This window comes from Solanum dulcamara, chromosome 1 (genome assembly GCF_947179165.1).
Source record: "Solanum dulcamara chromosome 1, daSolDulc1.2, whole genome shotgun sequence".
NCBI lineage: Eukaryota > Viridiplantae > Streptophyta > Magnoliopsida > Solanales > Solanaceae > Solanum > Solanum dulcamara.
Window position 1 is genome coordinate 85,116,093 of NC_077237.1, and position 21,851 is coordinate 85,137,943.

General features: G+C 32.5%; 3 protein-coding genes across 3 annotated transcripts; all 3 read right to left on the reverse strand.

Annotated features, from left to right (window-relative positions):
* Nucleotides 1-926: 926 nt before the first annotated feature.
* Nucleotides 927-3,815, reverse strand: LOC129881537 (uncharacterized). Its single transcript, XM_055955723.1, has 2 exons — nt 3,173-3,815; nt 927-1,931 (listed from the first exon to the last, which is right to left on the reverse strand). Exons 1-2 carry the CDS (start codon nt 3,746-3,748, stop codon nt 1,155-1,157), a joined length of 1,353 nt encoding a protein of 450 aa, XP_055811698.1. The 5' UTR covers nt 3,749-3,815; the 3' UTR covers nt 927-1,154.
* Nucleotides 3,816-10,914: 7,099 nt separating this feature from the next.
* On the reverse strand, nt 10,915-13,550 carry LOC129895168 (E3 ubiquitin-protein ligase UPL5-like). Its single transcript, XM_055970843.1, has 3 exons — nt 11,951-13,550; nt 11,278-11,864; nt 10,915-11,178 (listed from the first exon to the last, which is right to left on the reverse strand). The coding sequence occupies exons 1-3, from the start codon at nt 13,548-13,550 to the stop codon at nt 10,915-10,917; spliced, it is 2,451 nt and encodes an 816-aa protein (XP_055826818.1).
* A 2,607-nt stretch (nt 13,551-16,157) lies between these two features.
* LOC129881547 (protein EARLY STARVATION 1, chloroplastic-like) lies at nt 16,158-21,585 on the reverse strand. Its single transcript, XM_055955729.1, has 11 exons — nt 21,130-21,585; nt 20,348-20,439; nt 20,029-20,222; nt 18,731-18,770; nt 18,555-18,636; nt 18,345-18,422; nt 18,123-18,248; nt 17,592-17,713; nt 16,959-16,998; nt 16,736-16,810; nt 16,158-16,599 (listed from the first exon to the last, which is right to left on the reverse strand). Exons 1-11 carry the CDS (start codon nt 21,414-21,416, stop codon nt 16,440-16,442), a joined length of 1,296 nt encoding a protein of 431 aa, XP_055811704.1. The 5' UTR covers nt 21,417-21,585; the 3' UTR covers nt 16,158-16,439.
* Nucleotides 21,586-21,851: the final 266 nt, after the last annotated feature.

Sequence of the window (21,851 nt, forward strand, 5' to 3'; positions counted from 1 at the left end):
TAAGAACGAATAAACTAATAGCTAACTATCATCCAAGCAAGGCCCCTTCATGTGAAGAAAAGTGTCAATTTTTGTTCAGCTCGGCCAAACAGGCTCTTAACCACTAGTAGGGGTGTACATGGACCGGGTTGGTTCGGATTTTTTACAAACCAAACCAAATCATTTGTGTCGGGTTATTAAATCTATAAACAAAACCAAACCAATAAAAGTCGGGTTTTTCGATATCAATTTTTCTCGGGTTTTTCGGGTTTTTTCGGGTTTTTTTGGGGTTTTCGGTTTTTTTGGTTTTTTTTTTGAATTTTTCGGGTTTTTCATAGTATCTAATAAAAAGCACAGAGCCGTGCTTCTTAAAAAGAGTTCTAGTACAAAATATCAACATATAAGATGGAGACAGAACACTATTTGAAGTTTTAACTTTATAATATAACTTTATAAGATGAGCTTTTTTGTATATTATTTAGATGAGCTTCTCAAATCCAAATCTAAATGTAAGAAAGAAAACAAAAATTATGAAAAATTTTAAAAAAATATTTATAAATTACATTTTAATAAATATTTTTATGTATAACATAATTTAAAAGTAGTATATCTATAATCGGGTTGGTTTGGGTTCGGTTTGACTTTTTTTAGTTAAAACCAAACCAACCCTATAATGGTCGGGTTTTTTTTCCAAACACCAAACCAAGTCAAACCAAATCACTAGTCGGTTTTTTTTCCGGTTTGGTTTGGTTTGTCGGTTTGGTGCGGTTCCACTAGTTCTTAAAAGAAGGTAAATTTTAAATTTACTTTCATAACATTATTGTAGTTTACACAACATACCTAATGTAACCCTATAAGCCATAAGCGAAAGGTTGTGTTTCGATAGACCGTCCGCTCAAATAAAACATATCAAAATATAAATATGTAAAGTAAATATAGGAATCAAATTACGGACATCTGCTTTCTCCCCTTTACTATATTTCATTACTAAGTAGATTTAACAATTCTATCAGTAAAGAACTATTCAAAATCCTGCTATGCGTAAAGGGACTTTTTCAAGAAATCAAACAATATATAGTAACTCAATACTAATATACTAAGTCCAAGCGCGTTCAAAGGTTGCTCCAGAGGGGCTGCAATCCAAAAGAACTGAAAGTTCGAAAGGACCAGTTCCTTTAGGGAGAGTCCAACAAACCTAAACTACAAATTTCTGACCCTGATGGAGCCTCCCAGTGTGCAGTTTTATTCTTCATCTCATCAAATTCCCTCACACATTGATCTAATTTCAAACCATCAATTCTTCTTCTAGCTGCAGCAAGTTTTTTCCCGGCCACTCTGTCGAATACTTTCTCCCACCCGCTCTCCCACTCACTGCGAGCATCACAGAGCTCGAGTGAGTTATTAGCCCAATCCGTCCAACTCCATCCTTTATCTAGTCTATTCATGGCTGGCTCAACGCACGACCCGGTGCAAGCGGGCGTGCACGGCCGGCACTTGGCCCCACTCAAGGGACCTCGGCTAGAAAGCGCTGCAACCGGAACACCATAATGAGAGGGTGGAAATTCGTACTGACGATCCGTTACCACACAAAAGGGAAGGCGCATAGTTAGGTAAGGAACTTGTTGAGTGGTAAGTTGGGCTTTGAATGCGCTTTCTGAGTTGAGTTGACTATGCCCTGCTGAATCAAGCTTGGGAATCAAGGAGAGCCTCGAAAGAGCGACCACTGACATGTTGTAGTCGCCAATGCCAAAGCGATCATTTAGGCCTCCGTAGGAGGAACCTGGCGGGACCAGGTAGTGCCCGGGGACGAAGTTTTCGGGGCCTAGTGGAGCTGACCAGTAGCCATCAACTCGAGTTCGGACTATCCAGTCGTATGTGAAGTTGTTCTGCTTTTGGTAGTCTTGGATCATCGTCAAACAACCCTCTACCAAATTGAAATATTGCAGCAATCCCTGCAATTGATAACATGTTGGATTTGTTTACGTCAAATCAAATGAATACAGGTTATTATTTAGTATGGACAACAATTGTTGCCCGTAAAAGTAGCACTTATGAGAGATATGAGCTATGGCAAAAGTGCTTCCTTTTTTAATGGGCTATATGCCTTACGAATCTAGATTAATCAGAATCATAATATAAGTACCGAACATTGAATGAGCATATTTGACATTAGGTATTTAAACCTATACAAGTTATTTTCTCCATCAATATACCTAATTCTAGAAAATATTTAAGATGAAGTGCCACTTTTACCTAATCGAGACCCACCCAATGGGTATATTTAATTTGTCAAGACGTTTTGGACTTGGCTCTGTACTTCTATTGGTTGCCAAATATAACTATTTATGCATTTATCTTCAACCTAACTCAAGAATCTTTTTCATCTTTATGGTGAAACCATACAAAAATATTTCCAACCTAACTTTTATGAAAAAAGAAACTTATTTAATGTTTTTATAACCACAATTTAATATAATTATTGATGTTGTAATTCACATAATCAAAACATTAGATGCATTGGTTCTCAACTAACCCAAGACCCCAATTTGAAAAGTCATAGAGATAAAATCCTTTATTATATAATCGCGTTCAAGTCAGCTTATGACACCTTTTAGGCTTTTACTATCATAATATTAGATAATTTAACCCATCAAAACTTAAGTATATGAAGAAAATTTATCGGATAATTTCAAACTCTTATCTCTAAAATTTCCATCCATCATTAGCCGTTAGGTCAAACCCTTAATCCAAAGTCATAGATTTACATGAAACTAATCCTACAACGATCTTTCTACGAAAAAAGAAAACACAAAAAAAGTCATACTCTTCAATAGATGGTCTATCAAGAGAGACTTTCGAAAGCATGAGCTAATCTATAATATTAGCTATGAATTCATGTAAATTCAATAATCGAAAGAGCAATTTTTACCTCGATATTTACCTAAATTTTTTTGTCGATTTCTAACTAATAACATGACAGCCGCCAGCTAAAACCACCTCCTAACTTCCATTAAAAACCTTTCTAAAACTGCGTCGGAAGCAACGAATACGCCACCACTATCTCTTTGTTACCATCCTAACCAACAAATCTTTTTCCCCATAAAAAACAAACAAAAAAAAATATTCAAAATTATTTATATAAACAATAAAAAGGAAAAAAATTAAATTGGATGAAGAAGTTGAGAGAATTTACTTGTATGCCATTAGGTGAGTTTTGAGCTGTGAGAACTCGGACCTGTGACTCAGTTTCCGGTATATACTGTGGCCGGAAAATTCTAACAGCGGCGATTCTCCGAGCAGATTTCAACAATGATAGCTTATAAGCTTTAGAATCCAAAGGACTATGAACAAAAAGATCAGAATTCGGATAAACTTTAACAATTTTCTGAATAATCGAAGGCCCAGTAAGTTCAAACCTACGAGCTCCACCTACTAAACACACAGCTATTCTTGATCGACCCAACTCCTCCTTCCGCCGTTTCCTCTCGGCTTCATCTGCAAATCTCGCCGGAAAACCCGACCCGGAAACGTAACCTCCCCTACTGAAAATTGATTTTGAATTTGATAAAGGGTTGAATACTGCTAAACTTCCTCCACCAGTTAATGATACTTTGGAAATGGAAGAGAAAAACACATAAGCAATGAGAAAAATTGATGGTAATATCAATAATAACTTCTTCAAATCGAGATCCGATACCCATTTACTACACAGATGAAGAAATTTTGAAGGATTTCTCAAAATAGTTGTCATTTTTCGAGTTTCATTCATGTTTCGCAAAAAAATTAAATTTAACAATGGAATAATGATGACTTTTCAACTACTATAGATAAAAGGATATTTCCTTCAATTTTTCTATATAGTTGAATCATGAAGGAAACGTTGAATGATGAATTCTAGTAACAAAAAATATTATAATTTTTTTTTGTAGGTTTTTTTTTAAATAGCAAATTGTGTGAATGAGATATTGTTACAAGTAAAATTAATATATAAATTGTGTTCCACAGAGCAATAAGGTAAGGATAAAAATAGTAAATATCTATCTGTCACTTTTTAAATTTAGTTAATGAAAAAAAAATATAACTTGTCGATAAGCATTTTTGTCGGAAGAGTTATAGTGAGATGAATAAGATATTTTTATCGTTAACATGAGAGCTCAAATCAAATGAGCTTTGATGCTAATATAAATTAGTGAGAGGAGTGTTGAAAATATTCTTAAATTTCGCGTGAATTATTAGTTTCATCATTAAATTATCGATAACCTTAAAAACACCGTTTTACTTGATTAACTAAACTTAAATACACATTAGATCTTGCAATATAAGTGAAATACACCCCAAAATTCTCTTCAAGTTTAGGAGTCTTTTTCAATATTTCTCTCGACTTTTTGTCTCATGCTCCTACAATAGTTTGAAACCACTTGAGATGTCATGTTGCACTTTGGAGGTGTATTTAAGTTTAGTTAATCAATTAGATGAGTATTTTTAACGTTGTCAACAGTTTGACGACGAAACTAATAATTTGCATTAAGTTCAGAAATGTTTTCAATATTTTTCTCATAAATTAATTAAAATTTTAATATAAATGTCAACGAACAAAAAAAACCGAAAGCTATTTTTATTTATTGGAACAAAAAGTAAGTTACGTAAAATATCAATAGTCAAAATCTTTGAATTTTGTCATGGGGATTCTTTTATATCCATATTGATTAATTAAAAAAAAAATTAAGGGAGATATAAATGTATTAAACATTAAAAATTTTATGTTCTTGATAATTTCGTCTACCATATGGTTCAAAAATTTTTTGTAAGAATATTTTCTTCCACATGTTACTTGATAAATAATACTATAAAATAATACATACTTTTAACATCTACCGTAATACCTACTCCTAATCAACTACTATTAATTAATAAAACCAAATATAAAATAAAATTATTGACATTTTATTTCAAAATTGTTATTGTTATCCCAGGCCAATAGACTACACCAGTTTCAATCTAGTGATCTCATAGCCTGTTGTCCACTTTGGTTTTTCTTCCATGTTGGCTATAGAATATTAAAAAATCAATTAAAGCAAATATTTCTAGAACACTCTAGAACGACAATAACATATTCATGTAATTTTATTAATGGATATGAAAAGCGTGAATATTCACGGATCTTATCTTTACTTCGTATGATAATGAGATTATCCTCGATAAACTCTTGACTACCTACTTATAACCTTATACATTAATGGCTTAATTTGGACAATAACAAACTTAATAAAATCCCACTAAATAAGGATATGTGAAGGATAGAGTGTACACATATCTTACTACTACCTCGTAAAGGTAAATATGTTGTTTCTGAAAGACCATTGGCTCGCTTCATCAAATCCAGGGCTGTCTCAATAAGATTAGGGGCCTAAAGCCAAAATTCATCAAGAGGCCCTAACTTATTTTTTCCTAGGTGACGTATATAAAGTGAATGACAATAACAACAATAGCATATCCTGTGTAATCCTGCAAGTGAAGTCTGCTGAGGGTAGAATGCAGTGGTGGAGCCAGAATTTTTAGTAAGGGAGATCAAAATCTGAAAAAAGTAGACATGTGGACTAGCCGAAGGGGGTTCGACATTTAGTATATATACATAAAAAATTATTTTAACAATATATAAATAGTATAGATTTTCGCCGAAGGAGGGTCGGATGAATCCCCTCATTGTATGGTAGCTCCGCCCTAGTAGAATGTATACAAAGAAGTAAGAAGGTAAACAATACAAATTTTAATCAAAAAGTATTTAGAATAATAAAATCTGACTTAAGAATTTAATAAATTGATATAGTTATATCAAAATAGTATTACGCTAATTCCAATAAGTTGACATAATGATATCGAAATAATGTTGTGTTGCTTCAATATAATGATAACTTGTTGCAATGCTTGAAATTTCAAGAAGACATCAAAGAGCGAATTTGATCTTTTTGAAAACAGACAACAATAGATTTTGCATAACTCAAAAAGTGTAACTTTTGGGAGACTTCAAAATATTCAATCATAAGAGAATTGTTTGGGATGGTAAGCACCCCTCACTTTCAACCCTAAAGTTGTGAGTTCGAGTCATCAAGGGAGCAAAAAGGGTGAGAGCTAAGAAAAAAAATGGGAAGGATAAGAAAGGAAAATATATGAATAACAATGCGGGATCATGTTAGGTTAGTAATAAGAATATAAACAAGACAACAAAATAGATAGTCACGTAATAATGAATACTACAATTACCTAAAAATTATTAAAATTTTCAATTATTATAACAATCTCCACATTATAATCTCCAAAAGAATGAAAGCCCCAAGCTATTGCTTTAGTGGCTTTATGATTGAGACGGTCTTGATCAAATCCAAGTAAAAGAAATGATTTAACTTGGATGCACAGTGCAATATTTTTTGCATTATAAAATTACTTATAAAGTGGTAATTATTTATAATAAGTGAACTTAATAATTTATGAATAAAATAAATATTTTCTTATGGAATGTTTAGTTGCACTAATTATATTTACTGTTTCAGTGAATATAGGGGGAATAAAGGTCTGGGGGAATAAAGGTCTGTTATTGCACTAATTACATTTATTGTTATTGTCGTTGTTCAAGTGGTCCTCACCTACGACTTGAAATTAATTAATTTTCCAAGGCAAGTATATAATAATTAATCATATAATGTAGGATTATAACGATTAATTTATTTGATCAAAAAATTACTATAAAATAATAAATATGGTATAGGAAGATTACCACTTCTATCTTATTATTATGCACTATTTCCCTAAAATGGGGATGCCAATTGTGAGACGTTTCAATTATAGACATTAAATTATTGAAGAGCTTGCATTAAATCAAGTACGTATCATTTACGAACTACTAAAAAAATATTATTTTTATTAATTAAATTTTTATTAAAAAGAAATGATAATAGGTTTTCCACACTAGAAAAATAATTTAAAAACCTTTTCAGTAAAATTTGTTTCTCACCTTTGTTTTCTAGTGGTGGAAATGAACAAATAATAATAATAATAATAATATTTTATAATATAAATTAGAATTTTTTTTATTTCTAATAGTGACGATTTTCATATGATGTTCAATTGTTCATGATTAACTTGAATTTGTATCGCGCAAAGCTCAGTTAAAGAGAAAACGTTTTCCACCATAATATTTTTCATATTCAAAAAGTCAAATCCGAGATGTCATTAATGATGAATAAATAGTGGTGATGCTTTAAATCAGTCGATTTCTCTCAGGGGCTTTAGTTTTTCTTTTTCACAAAAATTTAAGTAAGATATATTGATTGTATACATTATACTATAATGTAATTTAAAGTATTATATTAGTGTAATTCTAATATGATCAGAGTAATTTTTATTAGTTATTGATTAGTGTATAAACCTCAAAATTCTCTCTCCAAAACAATAATTTACAAGCTCATCATAGTTAAAATGTGCATTTAAATAAGATTATCAACTTAAATGAAATATCCAAAAAATAGAAAGGGTATAATACAAGTTGTAAATTATAAGTAGGAGAAAGAATTAAATTATATTTATCTGTATTTTCAAAAACATATAACCCAAGACAATTAAAAAAAATTGGCATTTCAACTTTGAACTTGTCATTAACAGTATGGCTCATGTGTTTTAATTATTCAAACATTTTAACTTGGGATAACAACATTTTTTATCTTATTGATAGATTTTAATATTAATCCTAGTAATATTTGATTAAACATATTTAATTTTTCATTTGAAATATAATTTAGCCTCTTTATGGGTATAAAATGTGTTATATTTAAATTAGTTTAAAAATTATATTGTCGTCAAATATAAAGTAACAAGTAACAATACAAGCATGTTACGTCACATGAGTAATTAAGCAATGAAATGATTAATAATTGTGATAAATTTATAAATATTCACTAGTAAAGAAATTTAAAAAAATATGCATTTTAATTAATTGATGATTGAATGTGTTTAGTTATATATTATAGGAACAATTATAAAATTTTATCAGTATTTGAAGGACCAAAAATACTATTCAACCCTTTTAACTTTATGGTTCTGATTTAATATTACACTATCACATTTACAAAAAAACAAATTATTTTAAAGTTAGTTGAAATCACATGTTTGCTTAAGATGCAAGGAATTAAAAAATTAATCATCATTTTTTCCAATATGAGGATGTGTTAATATACAGCATACTGATTATTTAAGAGAGGCTACTTAATTAATCATCATTTTCCCAACATCAGGATGTTTATATACTGCAAATTGTTTATATATTAAATGCTTGTTAATCTTTCAAGATTAATATCTACATTTTCAAATTAGGATGTTGGAAAAATTAGATTTAATTAAATGATAGGAAGAACATTTTAAAATTGATTCATAGTCAAAATAACGTCTTTTAATGTATGACTATTGGTTTCTTTTGATTGAATATTAAACTTAAGCTTAATCTACATCAGGATCTTGAATACGATAATCTTATACAAGAACATTATAAAGTGCTTACCTGAATTGGAAAACATTATCGCAAAGTGAAAGCGTAATTGAACTTGATTTCTACGTCATTGTCCTAGTCTTACATTACCACAACGATCAGTGATCGAAACAAAGAATATATATGTAGTAACCCTTATGGACGAAGGAAAGACCAATTTATAGAAATTGAAACTTAATTTAATACCTCCATCAAATAATAGATTTGTTCTTTATTATATATTAATTACGAGCTTTACATTAATTAGGCCACATATAAATTAATAGAAAGTGAAAAAAAAAAGTCATACAATTACACTCAGCACAGTCCAATAATTTTTCATTTAACTATCATAAGCTATTTTCCGAGACGTTCAATATGCCGACTACTCAATGCTAATCGGAAGGTCATTAGACAACTCCATTTTCTAATTATCTTTCGAATACTTTTTCAGTTGATAAAGCCTACAGTTAAAAATCACCGACATGTCAAGATCCAAATTCGCATTGGTTTCTGGTTCTAGTCAGGAATCACCGAACTTGGCTTGCTTCGCCCTTTCTTTTTATAGAAGCTGATACTAAAGAATGATGAGTCTATTCAATCGATTATTATATTATCAATGCAAGACATATCATACTGAAATATTACTATCAAATGAATTTCAAAATTAATATTTGAAATGACTTCAATTATGTACTTTTTATAATATCTCAAGTATCAACATGACAAAAGTTTTTTTTTTCATGTCTTAAAGTTTTTGCCTTCTTTCTAAAAAATTGTAGCCTCCACCTTTTTACATCTGCATACCTTTGTTGTAGAATGAGAATAGTGTTTTGCAAAAGTTATATAGAAATTCAATCAACATACACCTTCCTTAGGATGATCAGTAGATTATTATAAACTTTGTGGTGGACACCTACACAAAAAGAGTAATTATTTGTGATAGAAATAATAATTGTTGAAATATTAAATTGATGTATATAAATCATAATTATATGTAGTATATGTACCCTTTGTCTCCTTCATCGCCTGATTTAAAATTACTAGTTCTATCATCTGCAAATTTGATAAAAAAGAGAATACTACATAATTTGTATAAATATAATTGTATTAATACTATTACACTTGTCTCTTTAAACATTGCTACATAAGAAGCAAAATACTGAACAAATTATATATAGAACAGTTTGAGGTTTGAGCCTTTGTCTATTAAATGCTGTTGGAACAATTTGATATTAGAATTTCGTTGTTTGCGGTCAAAAATTTGTATCCATTTTTTCTGATATTATACATGGATCAGGTATATCATGGCGCGCTGCGGGCGGAGCAGCAAGCACTCATAGTGCACGCTGTCACCCTGCCCGAATCTCTACATGCAATTCGCTCACTTCGGGAAGAGCGGACGGAAAGAGAAGGCTTTTGTCCTATCTGCTAATGCTACCGTCGCAAGCAACCTCTCAAAGAATGGGTTAATGGATTGAATAGCTTTCAATAATTTTATCAAGTATTGAGGGGCTTTAAATGGCCAACATAAAATATATTTGCATAATTTAAAATTTCAAATAACCTAAAATATATCAACAACTCTAACAACCTAACTAAAATTCAAAATTCAAATTCATTTAAACTAAATAACTTAATTTGCTAAAAGTTACGTAGTTTCAACAAGAATCTAAACCACGAAAACCCTCTAGAGATAGATACTTTATTGAAGTCGAGAAGAAAAGGAGAGCCTTGCTCTGCTCAGTGGACATACGCCCAACTATCAACATTTACACTTTCAGAGGCACAAGGAGAGAAGAAGTAGACGACATTGATGAGATATTTAAGCTGTTGGATGACAAAGTCAGTAAAAAGGAAGAACTGAAAGCATTAGAGCCAAATTTAATATAAACTTAATAATTCACATGTTAGTATATATATATGGTAAATAAGAAAATATCTGAATTTAAATCAAACAGGTGAAATTTGTAATGGTTTCTTTGTCTTCTCCGGTCCACATAGTAAGTGATACATCCATTACTATTACTTATACGTACTTGGATTTTCAGCCTAAATGTTGTAGATTGCTAACAATTGTGATTGTAGTCTATTTTTTTTAGAATAATTCAATTATGTAACTTTATGAAAGCTTTGACCATATTATAATTGAGGTTGTATTCAACTCTTATGATATTGAATTTTTTTCCCATGATTCTCATTTTTAATTTGCCGTTTGAATTTTTACAAGAAAATGAAGTTATCAATCTTTTATTACATTCAAGTAGCCTTCTTGTACTGATGAATCAAAGAAACTAACGATGTGAATATATGTGTATGGTGACAATGCAAACACAATAAAAAGGGGAAGCATATTCTACACTTGATGTACAACAATACAAGCTGACAATATGCAAGTTCAATCCCAAAATTGGCAGATGTCACCGGATACCAAAGCTGCAACCAATATGCTCTTGGGTGATCATGTCGAGTCGTTCTTGCATCAGTGCCCTGGTACCATAAGGAGGAACGCGCATCTGGTAGAAGCATGTTTGTGCAGAAGGCAAAAGTTCACAAGACTCCGATGTTCTGCAGATGGAAAGTCTAGAATCTAAACCGCCAAAACCTTGTAGAGGTAGATACTTTATTGAAGTCCAGAAGAAAAGGAGCGCCTTTCTCTTCTCACCTGACATACACTCAACTATCTGCACGCAATGAAAGAAAACAAACTTTGTTAATTAATATGTGCGGGTGAAAGTGCAAACTTATAAATACTGTGAATATATATGACTTAAATCATGTACCTTCCAGAACCAGGATATTTGATGATCACTTTCCTCGTAGCCATTGTAATCTGTATGTGCTTTCCAATCTTCAATAGAAATTTCACTTCCACTCCCATCAAGCATCTGGTCAAGATCTTCAAGATCTAAACTCCGAAACAAGCAAGTTTGGATACTTAAGGTAGTTATATCAGCAAAACCTTGAGAAAAATGAGCTATCTGCGGAGCAATTGATGTGATAAATCGATGTTGAATAAGGAGATTAACATACTCCTTCCTATTCTTACTGTTCACAACAGTATCTTTCCCGTTGGGACAAAGCTCGATTGTTATTTTGGACCCGAATTCTTCAGCATCACAAACGAAGACCAAGCTAAGTATATCTTGATCCACCGTCTCAGGATCCATCTCGAGTATCTGCTTACAGCTACTGTACAAGGAAGGATCTGCATCCCTAATATCCTCCAACGAAATTTCTTCTCCAGCCAATTGCAAAAAGAACACGCGATCAAACACAACCCCGATTTGTATTTTATGCATTAAAGCCAATGCAATCATCCTACCACAGAAGGAGAAATACTCAAGGTGCAGCGGGTCCACCTTAGATGCTGCAAGCACAATTCGTAATTTACATTTTAAAAACAATAATAGCATATTCAGTATATCCGACATAAAGGCAATAAAAGGTAATTACCTGGATTTGGGAGAAACCTTCTACGATCATTCGGGCAAGCCATAAAGAGAGCCATTTGAGGATTGAAGAGCTCTCGACATACCAAGAAAAACCACTCTCTCAACACACCAGGTCCAGTAGCTTCTTCATGTTCGAATTCCATTAACAGATCGCCTCGCAGCAATTCAGGATCCACATCTACAATGTATTGAAAGGATTCTTCCAACAACCGGGATCTGTCAATGAGCATCTCATATGACTCATCCTCTTCTCCGCATCTAGCTTCTTCAAGCATCATCATTGCGAAATGTCTCCTTACTTCGAAATTGGTTACCTCCTTATGCTCAATGACCCACTGATAATCATTAAAACTCTTTGCAAATGTCACGATTAGAAAGCATAGTGAAACCTTTCTTTGAGTTATCTTCTCCCAAAAGACCTCCGAGTTGTTAAACAACTTAGAAATGTTGTTTAACTCTTTCAGTATTACAAGATACTGAGACCACCACGATACGATAGGCCTGCCTTCATCGTTCAATCCCAACTGATCTTCCATTTTCCTCAAACACAGCTCTATTTTATCAAGCAAATCATATAAAATGAGATGCAAATCAGATAAAATATGATGCACACTTTCAATTGGAGAGTCGAAAGGTTGTTGCAACAATCCCCTCACCAAACACATGTACTCAGTAAAATCAGGCACAATGCTCCATGATAACTCCGTAGACTCAACTGATCCCATACTCAATTCTAACTCACGGGATAACTCAGCCACTACTACATCCCGTACAAACAGAAAAGCATCATTCAATGCTGATAATTCCTTAGTAACGTAGTAGTGCCTTGCGACCCCAGTGAACTCTACTATACTACTCTGACAAAACCTGTACAAGGGATCATCAAGCCCAACAACACTTCTCAGCAGCTTACAAAACACAAAGACCAATCGAGCATATTCATTGTATCTATGCTTAGGCAAATAAGTACTCTTCAATGAGTTGATAAGTCTATGAATAGATTCATGAGCAATATATTTCTTAGTATTATCTGCTGAAATATAGAGCATTACCAGAGCTGCAGGAGCTGAGGAAGAGATGAATATTTGAAGGTATTGAAAGGATTCTTCAATATTATCCATTGGAGTCATCGCGAAAAACTGCTTCAACATCCTTATGATATGATGCCCGCGCATAAGAGCTGAAGGATCATTGCTTTTCAAAATATCGAAGACTACTGAAACTAAGTCATCGATGAGCTGCCACGCCTGAGGATGATCTGTGCTCGGCATTCTACCAATTACAAGTTGTATAGTTGTATCGTGTTGGATGGCATAGTCTTCCAATGTTTTATCCAACTCGAGCTCCTTTCCCTGGTAAATTAGTCGTTCCTTTAATGCAGGTATTCCTGTGATTCCCATGATTTTATTGTGAATGGATTCCACTGGGTCCGTAGAATGAGCTCGGATAACTATAGTTTCTCCTTTGGGAAACGATCGAACGAAGAACTGAATTGGAGTTGGATCATTTGATCTCTTTCGCTTTCCGATACAGGATGAAGAAGCTTGATCAGATGAAACTTGATCAAGCTTACGTTGGTTGATGGTATCAGCATCGATCATTTCGAAGTGAAGTGAAAAATGATTTTATGATAAAGCTAAAATTTTCAGGTTTGTAATGAAAACGGGAGTGTGGTTTGTTAAAACTTAACAGGATTCAATTTATAGGACTAGATGGGAAAATAGTCAAATAGTTATATGGATGGATAATAAATTATTAATATTATCATTAGAAAAATTAGATTTTGTACTATAAAATCTTTTTTTCTTTAATTTTTTTCCCAAAATGGTCAAAATGGTGATTAATTAGATTTTTTCCCAAAATGGTCTTTTTTTTTCTTTGTTCCAAGTTCTTTGATTTTGGGCAATAAATCTAATTATGAGCCCATCCTAATTAATGAGAAATATTTAGTTGTCATTAAGTAGTAAAACTAGTATGTTGAAAAAGTATATACATGCATAAAGTGATTTAATTTGTTGGTTATTAAATTGGTCAAATTAATATATTCATGAATGACATACATCATAAAATTTTGTAATTTGTACCTAATATTGATGAGATATCTATTGCTTGAAAATAAATGAATGATTGGTGATCAATCATTAGCGTTTACGAGTTTTTTTTAAAGGTGAATCAATTGCTTTATAATAGTGAACATGAAGAGGTAAATTAATATATATATATATATATATTCAAAGATATTTGAGATAAATCATCCATTTGATCGAAGATAATATCAATCAAAATTTACCTCTTATTATAATGTGTGCTTCGGGGGGTGGGGGCATGCAGGAAGGAAGTTTGAGCTTGATGCAAATGACTAAAATATCGTCTGCTTAATATGATTATCAATTAAATAAAAAATTATAATAATAATATGTTGTAGTATTTATCCGATGGAGAACTATATATGATATACTGTAATGATTAGTTATCTGAAAATCCATTATGTAATTAGTTTGTATCGGTAGCAGCAAGATTAAAGGTATTAAGAATGATTTTGCATGGCTCATTCTTCATGCAATTCATCTCACAGTTATTTCTTCTAGAGAATTGACTTTTTAAAAAATAATTATACTCTTAAGAATAATTGAAATATTTGTGAATTATATAGTATGTTTACTAGATGAAATAATATTAAGGATTTAAGACAAGATGACCTTTCTCTATGCTTCTATTGAGCCGAGGGTCTTTCGGAAACAGCCGCCCTACATTGGTAGGAGTCAGGTCTGCGTATACTTTACCCTCCCCAGACTCTACGATGTGGGATTGCACTGGGTTGTTGTTGTTGTAAAGCTAAATCAACAAATATAAGTGGAAGAAAGCATCTACTAATGTTTTACTGGACATTATGAATGAATTTAAGGGTTGTCCAGCTAGTGGAAGCTATGATTTATGTTCTACATAAAATATAAGAAAAAAATTGAATAGTAAGTGATGAATTGGTTATTCAAAGAAATCTAAAGAGTATAGGTTTTACTATCCAAATCATAGTTCAAGAATTACATGATAAGTTACGTACAGATGATGAGTCCACTTCAACTAGATGATTTTTTTCCCATCAATCTAAGTTTTGGCGAGCAGATTTACTGGAGAGAGATAGTAGATACATTGATATAGTCGCGACCTATGTCCAATTTGCATTTGTTTTGTATATTTGATATGTTCTAAGGACCTTTTGGATTCTAATAAAAATTCTCCACCCAAAATTCATTCATATTCTTTTCCCAAAATTTATAATTTTTCTACCATGTCAAAATTCACATAAAAATTAAAATTCAGATCAAAATAATGGAACACATATTGTTTAGTCCGGACACGCACCAAAACGAATTGTTCGCTCAATAGTGTCAAGTGAATTGTGAAATATGTTAACGTGCCCTTTGTTCCTTCTGTTTGTCAATTGGACTAATTCTATTTTGCAAAAACAAACAATCTCTTCTATAATGTCCAATCGTATATATATATCATAAATTGACAAATACCGATGTAAGTTGCGTCGATTATACTCTATTCCATAATACTATAACAATAGCAACTTGTCATATTATGTGCATTAGTTATAAAACACTTAACACTACGATCAATAATAATATTTCATTGAGACTTATCCTAAAATATATCAAAACAATAATGTGTTCCAACCTTGAGAAAAATAGAAATTCATTAATGTATATCAGAAACTCATAATTGTGTTTACGATGTCAAATCAGCATAAGAAAATCAATCAAGATGACAATTTAACACTTACTATTATTGCAGTTTACTGCCCGTTCACATAAAACAAACAATATATTTAAGTGTGGATTTTAACTAGTAGATTATTTGGTAAACTCTTAAGTTCGAACATTCGATACTTTCATTTATACAAACATTTATCATAGGTGAATATTTATGCAACCTTTCTAGAATTTTTAGAGACAATTTTTTAGACAATCCATTCATTAATATGACTTATTATGAAACATTATATTCTTGTCAAAAAAAAATGTCTCACTTGTATCTCTTTCATTCTAAAAATTATTTGTAAAAAATACTTTCATGCATAATCATTAAATCATTAGCAGCAAATAATATAAATAAAATGTAAACTTACTCCCACAGGTTCTTTGGTATATATACTTATCGAACGGTATTTTTCTTAAATTCAAAGAATACTGCAATATTATTAAATTTAATATACCATAGTCATTAGATTTGTTTACGTTCATTTATTGAACATGTCAAACATACAAAACAAGTGCAAATGCAACGATGCTGAAAGAATGAAATAAACGAATAGTAGCAACTAGCAAAAGATTACAACTAAATTTCCGAAAAAATTGTAAACTAGCTAGCTATCTTGAGAATCAATCTTGATGAATGAGACTTATGATGGCATTCATGCCAAATTGCACATATGTCGCGACTATACCAAACCAACGTACTCTGGTAACTCTGCTCACCAAAACTTAGATTGGTGGGAAGAAATCATCTAGTTGAAGGTCTGGAGGCACAGATGACCCAAAATCAATATTTGGATACACACCAGGAGGTTGTTCTCGGGGTTGTATAGAGAACAATTGGCTTGAATCACCAACAACGTCTGCCCATCCGTAGTGAGGCTCAGCCCTTAAATCACAAGTAAGACGTTTTTACTTCGATGTATGTACCAAAATATAAAGGAAAACATGCAAACATTGATTCAACAATTCACAATTTTCATTCATCATGGAAGTTTTACTGGAGATAGATGAGTCTAACTTACTCGTAATACGTTTTTTCATCCACAAACATGTCCCAGTTTTCACCAGTTGTGCTCTTGCCATATTTGTGCACCTTGCTGATTCAGAAAAAAAGTGGCATATCTTGAGTCTTTTTTGTATTATCATTTTGGGTTTCAACGAGGAAAATGTATCGAGGAAATCAACATGCAACTTGCAAGATATCATAGAACGCAATGAAACGACAAATTTATATTAATGAAATACCCATTTCCAAAATGCTCCTCTCCCCATGTCCTTGACCACCCTGGATATTAACAAGGAAACAATCAGGATAAATATCACATCAATGTTCAAAGAAAAGACGGTTATTTTCTTATGGATTCCCTTCGAGCTTGAATAATCAATAATTATAGGAATTAAATTGTGCAAGACATTTCATAAAAGGTTAGTATGCATAATTTTATGCAACTGTATAAAAACCGATGTGTGTTGATTTTCGATCTATATTGCCAATATATACATATATGTGTTGATTTTCACCTTATATTACCAATATATACATGGTCTTACCTCCACAAGTAATTCTGACTAGGCTTTTCAATTATTTTCTCATATTTATAGGCTTTTCAGCCATTTTCTTACATCCACTTGAGCTGCAGAATAAGTTTTCGTGAAATAGCTACTATCACGTCCTTTTTTTTCTTAGAACATGTGGGTGGACTCCGTTCTGCAGCTGAAGTTCCACTTTAACAGAAGCTTCTGGTTATTGGTTTTTGTTTTAACACCCTAGTCTATTCTGATAAGTAAAAGGTAAATGTCTAACGTCCTAATCCTTTAGGGAGGCAAAAATGTGTAAATCAAGTTGGACAACAATGGAAAAAAAAAGATAGGACCTACTTTCGCTGCTGGGTGATGCATGCCATGTCTCCCCTTGCCGTGAACCAATGCCACCAAAAAATTTCTCCTCCCATTTATCTCCCCATTTTGTTCCCAATTCACTTTCTGCCCACTTATCTGTCCTGAGAAAGGAAGTAATAAAATTCTATAAGAAACAAATTGAGGAGGTGAATCATTTATTAACCACAAATAGGTCATACATATGTCGTTAAGTACGCGAGGTGAATCGTTTTCTAACTAAAAATTGTTAAAATTCCGGGACTTGAGTTTTTTTCCTCATCAACACATATAGAAGCTTAATGGTTTTTCAGCATACAAGGTATCCATGTGACATAGGATATAAAGTCATTCAAGGTAGACACAGACTTGAGACTTTTGACCAAATGTGCCAATAGTTTAGCTGGTAAACATAGTTACCAATGCCTACATGAAAAGTCACAACTTACACAAATCATGGAGTCAGGAACCCAAAAGGAGTAAGAACAGTTGAAAAATAAGATACCTTTTTTAAACAAGGGGAAAATAACATACCATTTACGGACCGATCCTCCTCCATCATATTGCTCTCCCCATTTTTCCCACCACGACTGCTCATTTAGTCTACCATACTTGTGAGCTCCTTTCTCTGTCCAACCCTTTGCATCATACTTTTCTGACCTGCATCAAAATAGTGTGATCTAAAACACCATATTTGCAGGTTATTTCATTGTTCATGACAACATGATTATGAATCTTCCATTTCGCAAGTCTTACCAATTCTCATACCACCCAGCATTCTCCGTACCCGATTTTGCTTGTTTTTGTGCACTCCTCTCTATCCTAGCTAGATTGCTGCAGTAAGAAAATGCAGCGTTATATATGTGTAATGGTTTTGTCAAAGCATTAAATACAGTGATATTACAACACCAATGTAACCAGGAGAATTCAGCAGCTTATAATATCACAAAAAGTAGGATATACAACCTCCACTCATCTTGATGAAGAACTTCCTGCCATGTTTCCAACCATGAATCTCCTTCAGCATTTCTCCCAGATTTTTCTACGCCTACAATCATTAAACAAACAAAAACGTGAATAAATTATGAATCCCAGAAGAATATAGTCAAGGAAACTGATATAAAATAAAACTTAGGCATTACCTAATTCTTTGTAACCAGTCCAGTCACTTTTTTCCCACCACTGTCAAGGAGATCAAGAAATCCAATTAAATGCATCCACCTGGGATGACACTTGATAAGGTTATAAAGAAATGCCAACAAATTACTATTGCAAATCAACAATGATCAAGAACCTCCCAGTATATGCTTATCTAGTTGCATATTTGACGACTCAGGCTTATATTCAAGTCTTGATTCAAGCAATGTTTCTAAAGAGTATGCACAACATTTATAAGCAAAGGATTGATCAATCAGGATAAATAAGTCCTCATAGCTAACCAACAAAATCTCCCTTGTCAAGAAACATAGTATAGGCTTAAAAACTTGTAACTAGGACAAATTAGAAAAGCCACAATGGATATTCCTATATGCGAACCACTAACTTTTTTCCAACTACCTGTTAGTTCCATAGAAAGCGAAAACCAACGCAAACTTTAGCTTGAGAGGAAGCTCAATAATATGCAAGCGTGTTTTAACCAAAAACTCCACCGTCTTCAAATATGGACTAGAAAGTGACGTTCTGACACAGCAAAAAAAAAAAAACAGATTCCCTAATTAAAATAACTAATCTGCAGATTCCTTGCAGTCACCAACCTAACCAGCACAGATAATTAATTTCTTCTAATAGCTAAATGAGAAAACATCCTGTAGTTCTTGACTAGCAACACCTAAATTTATGTTTCTTCCAGCACCAACATGATTAAGTGACCCTAATTTTCATTTTAAGGGAATCAACATCAGTTAAATCTACTTAGGTGTCCTTTATTCCCGAGTTACTATTTTATATTGGCGACCAAACTTAATAGATTATTTTGAACCAGAAGTCCAGGAAACTAGTGCACTGAGGATATAACTACCAACTTACATAGTTCATATAATTTTCCTGATATCCTTATCAGGAAAAAAGAAGAGGAAAGTAATTTTCCTTATATTAGGCTTCACATGATCATAAAGCATGGGATCAGGACTGTTACTCTAAATGAAATTCAGCTGCTAAAGTTCAATTGTTCAAACCCTTTGGTTTCTGATGTGTACAAATATATAGTTTTGCAGCAAAGGAATTTGTAGTTATTGAAGCACTAAACTTATAAATAAAATAAAAAAGGAATCTTTAACAATACACTTCAAAATTTAGATCAAGATACTCATTCAATTCAAAAAGTGGTATGTGTAAGTACTTGGCAGTTGTCAAGAGTATTTCCATATAACATGTTGGTTGACTATGTTTCGTATTACAATCTCTTGATACCATAGCAATACAACCTTAATAACATGTGTACCATTTCTTTCCATTCTGAGGCGCCACAGTGGCTCCGTCCACCCATTTTTGTCCATCGGCATCGGTATCCATTTTCACCAATGTTTTCTCCACTCTTTCGATACCAAGTACTACCATCTTCGTTAGTCCCAGATTCATTGACATTCTCATTTAGCATATCAATGCCCCACTCTTTCTCGTTAGCAATACCAGTGTCTAGAAAGAAAGCAGAAAATTTATCATCAAGTACCATTAAGGCCCTAAAAATATTAGAGGATATGACTAAATCTAGAGTGAACAAAGAGTCTTATGATACCCAAGGAGGCTGGAACCATTAGTACCTCGTTTTGGTGGAGAGTCATGAGACTGAGGACCTGAATTTCTTGGAGTACAGCGTGGGAAGAACTGTTCTTGCTTTGAAACAAATCGGGATCTACAAAATAAAAAACTATTACAAGCAACCAACCAACCAAACATCCCTTTCCAATCAATCATAGCAAAGGAGGCAAAGGGAAAAGTTGAGATGAACATCTTCTGGTATCCCAGAAACTCAGACTCTTTTAAAATTTCATATCAAGGCTACCAAACATACAACAAATACGATGGTGATTGGACTTCAAGACAGGTTATGGACCTTTACTTCCATTCTCAGACATTGCTAAGTTCGACCATTTCAGCAGTTTAAACCCAATAGTGAGACCAAGCAACACAAATATATTCTTTTATAGGCAACAAACAAGCGTTTTTTCTTCAACAAAGAAACTGTCTTTATGAGATAATAACTATTTGTTTAGCAATCATCATAAAAACAACCATAAGACAATTATTTTTCTCCCTAAAGGCTAATTCACCTAGAAAGCATTAATTTTAAGTTCTATGAAACCAAATCCAATTCTCAACGACTCGAAAATGCAATGACTGAGCTCAAAATAAAAAAGATTAACAATTTTTTACATTATTTCACTCACTAAGCTATTCCATTTCAAAAAAAAAAACTCACTCACTAATCTCTTGAAAGCTACCTTTGTAAGATACAACAAATAAACCCTCAATCAGTACCCTTATAAAAACACTAAAAGCAAAAGCAATAGCAAAAGAGGAAACTTTGAAGGAAAAAACTCACTTTGGAGATGCAAAGGGCATAGTAGAAGAAGCTTGCACTTTAACCCGATAACTATGACTACTATTCTTACTATCAAATCTCCAGTTATCGCATTTCTTGATGCACTTACCTGACCCATTAATCCCTCTAATTGGTACTACAGAACCCGAACAACAACACTTCACACCAAATACCCTTCTTTTCTTCCTCTGTAACTCTACAAATCCATTTCCAACATAGACCCTTTTGAGCTTACCTCCCAGTGGTACCATCAACCCATTGGAAGCCGCCGTCGCTGCCGCCGCCATTGCAATTATTTACGAAAATGCCATTGAAAATTGAGTTTTATTGGGGGAGTGAAGAATTTGAAGTTCAATTGAAAATGGGAAGAGCAAAAATAAAAATAAAAATAAAAATAAAATTTAAAATATGATCTGAAAATTGGTGATGGTGAGCCTGTAAAAATGAGGATTACTGAAAAAAATGGAATATGAATGGCCGTCTTGTATTTGAATTTGTTGCTAAGTTTGATTCTTATATTTACGACTTTATTAATTGAATTTTTAAATTCATTCAAAAATAATATTTTAAATCTTTTCTCATTTGATGTGTGTAAGTATAGTAGCTCGTTTTACATGTAAAATTACATGTTATTTTTAGTGACATATAAAATATTAAATGTACAATAACAACAATTTAGTAGAACTTCACAACGTGGGATTTGAACATAAAATATTAAATAT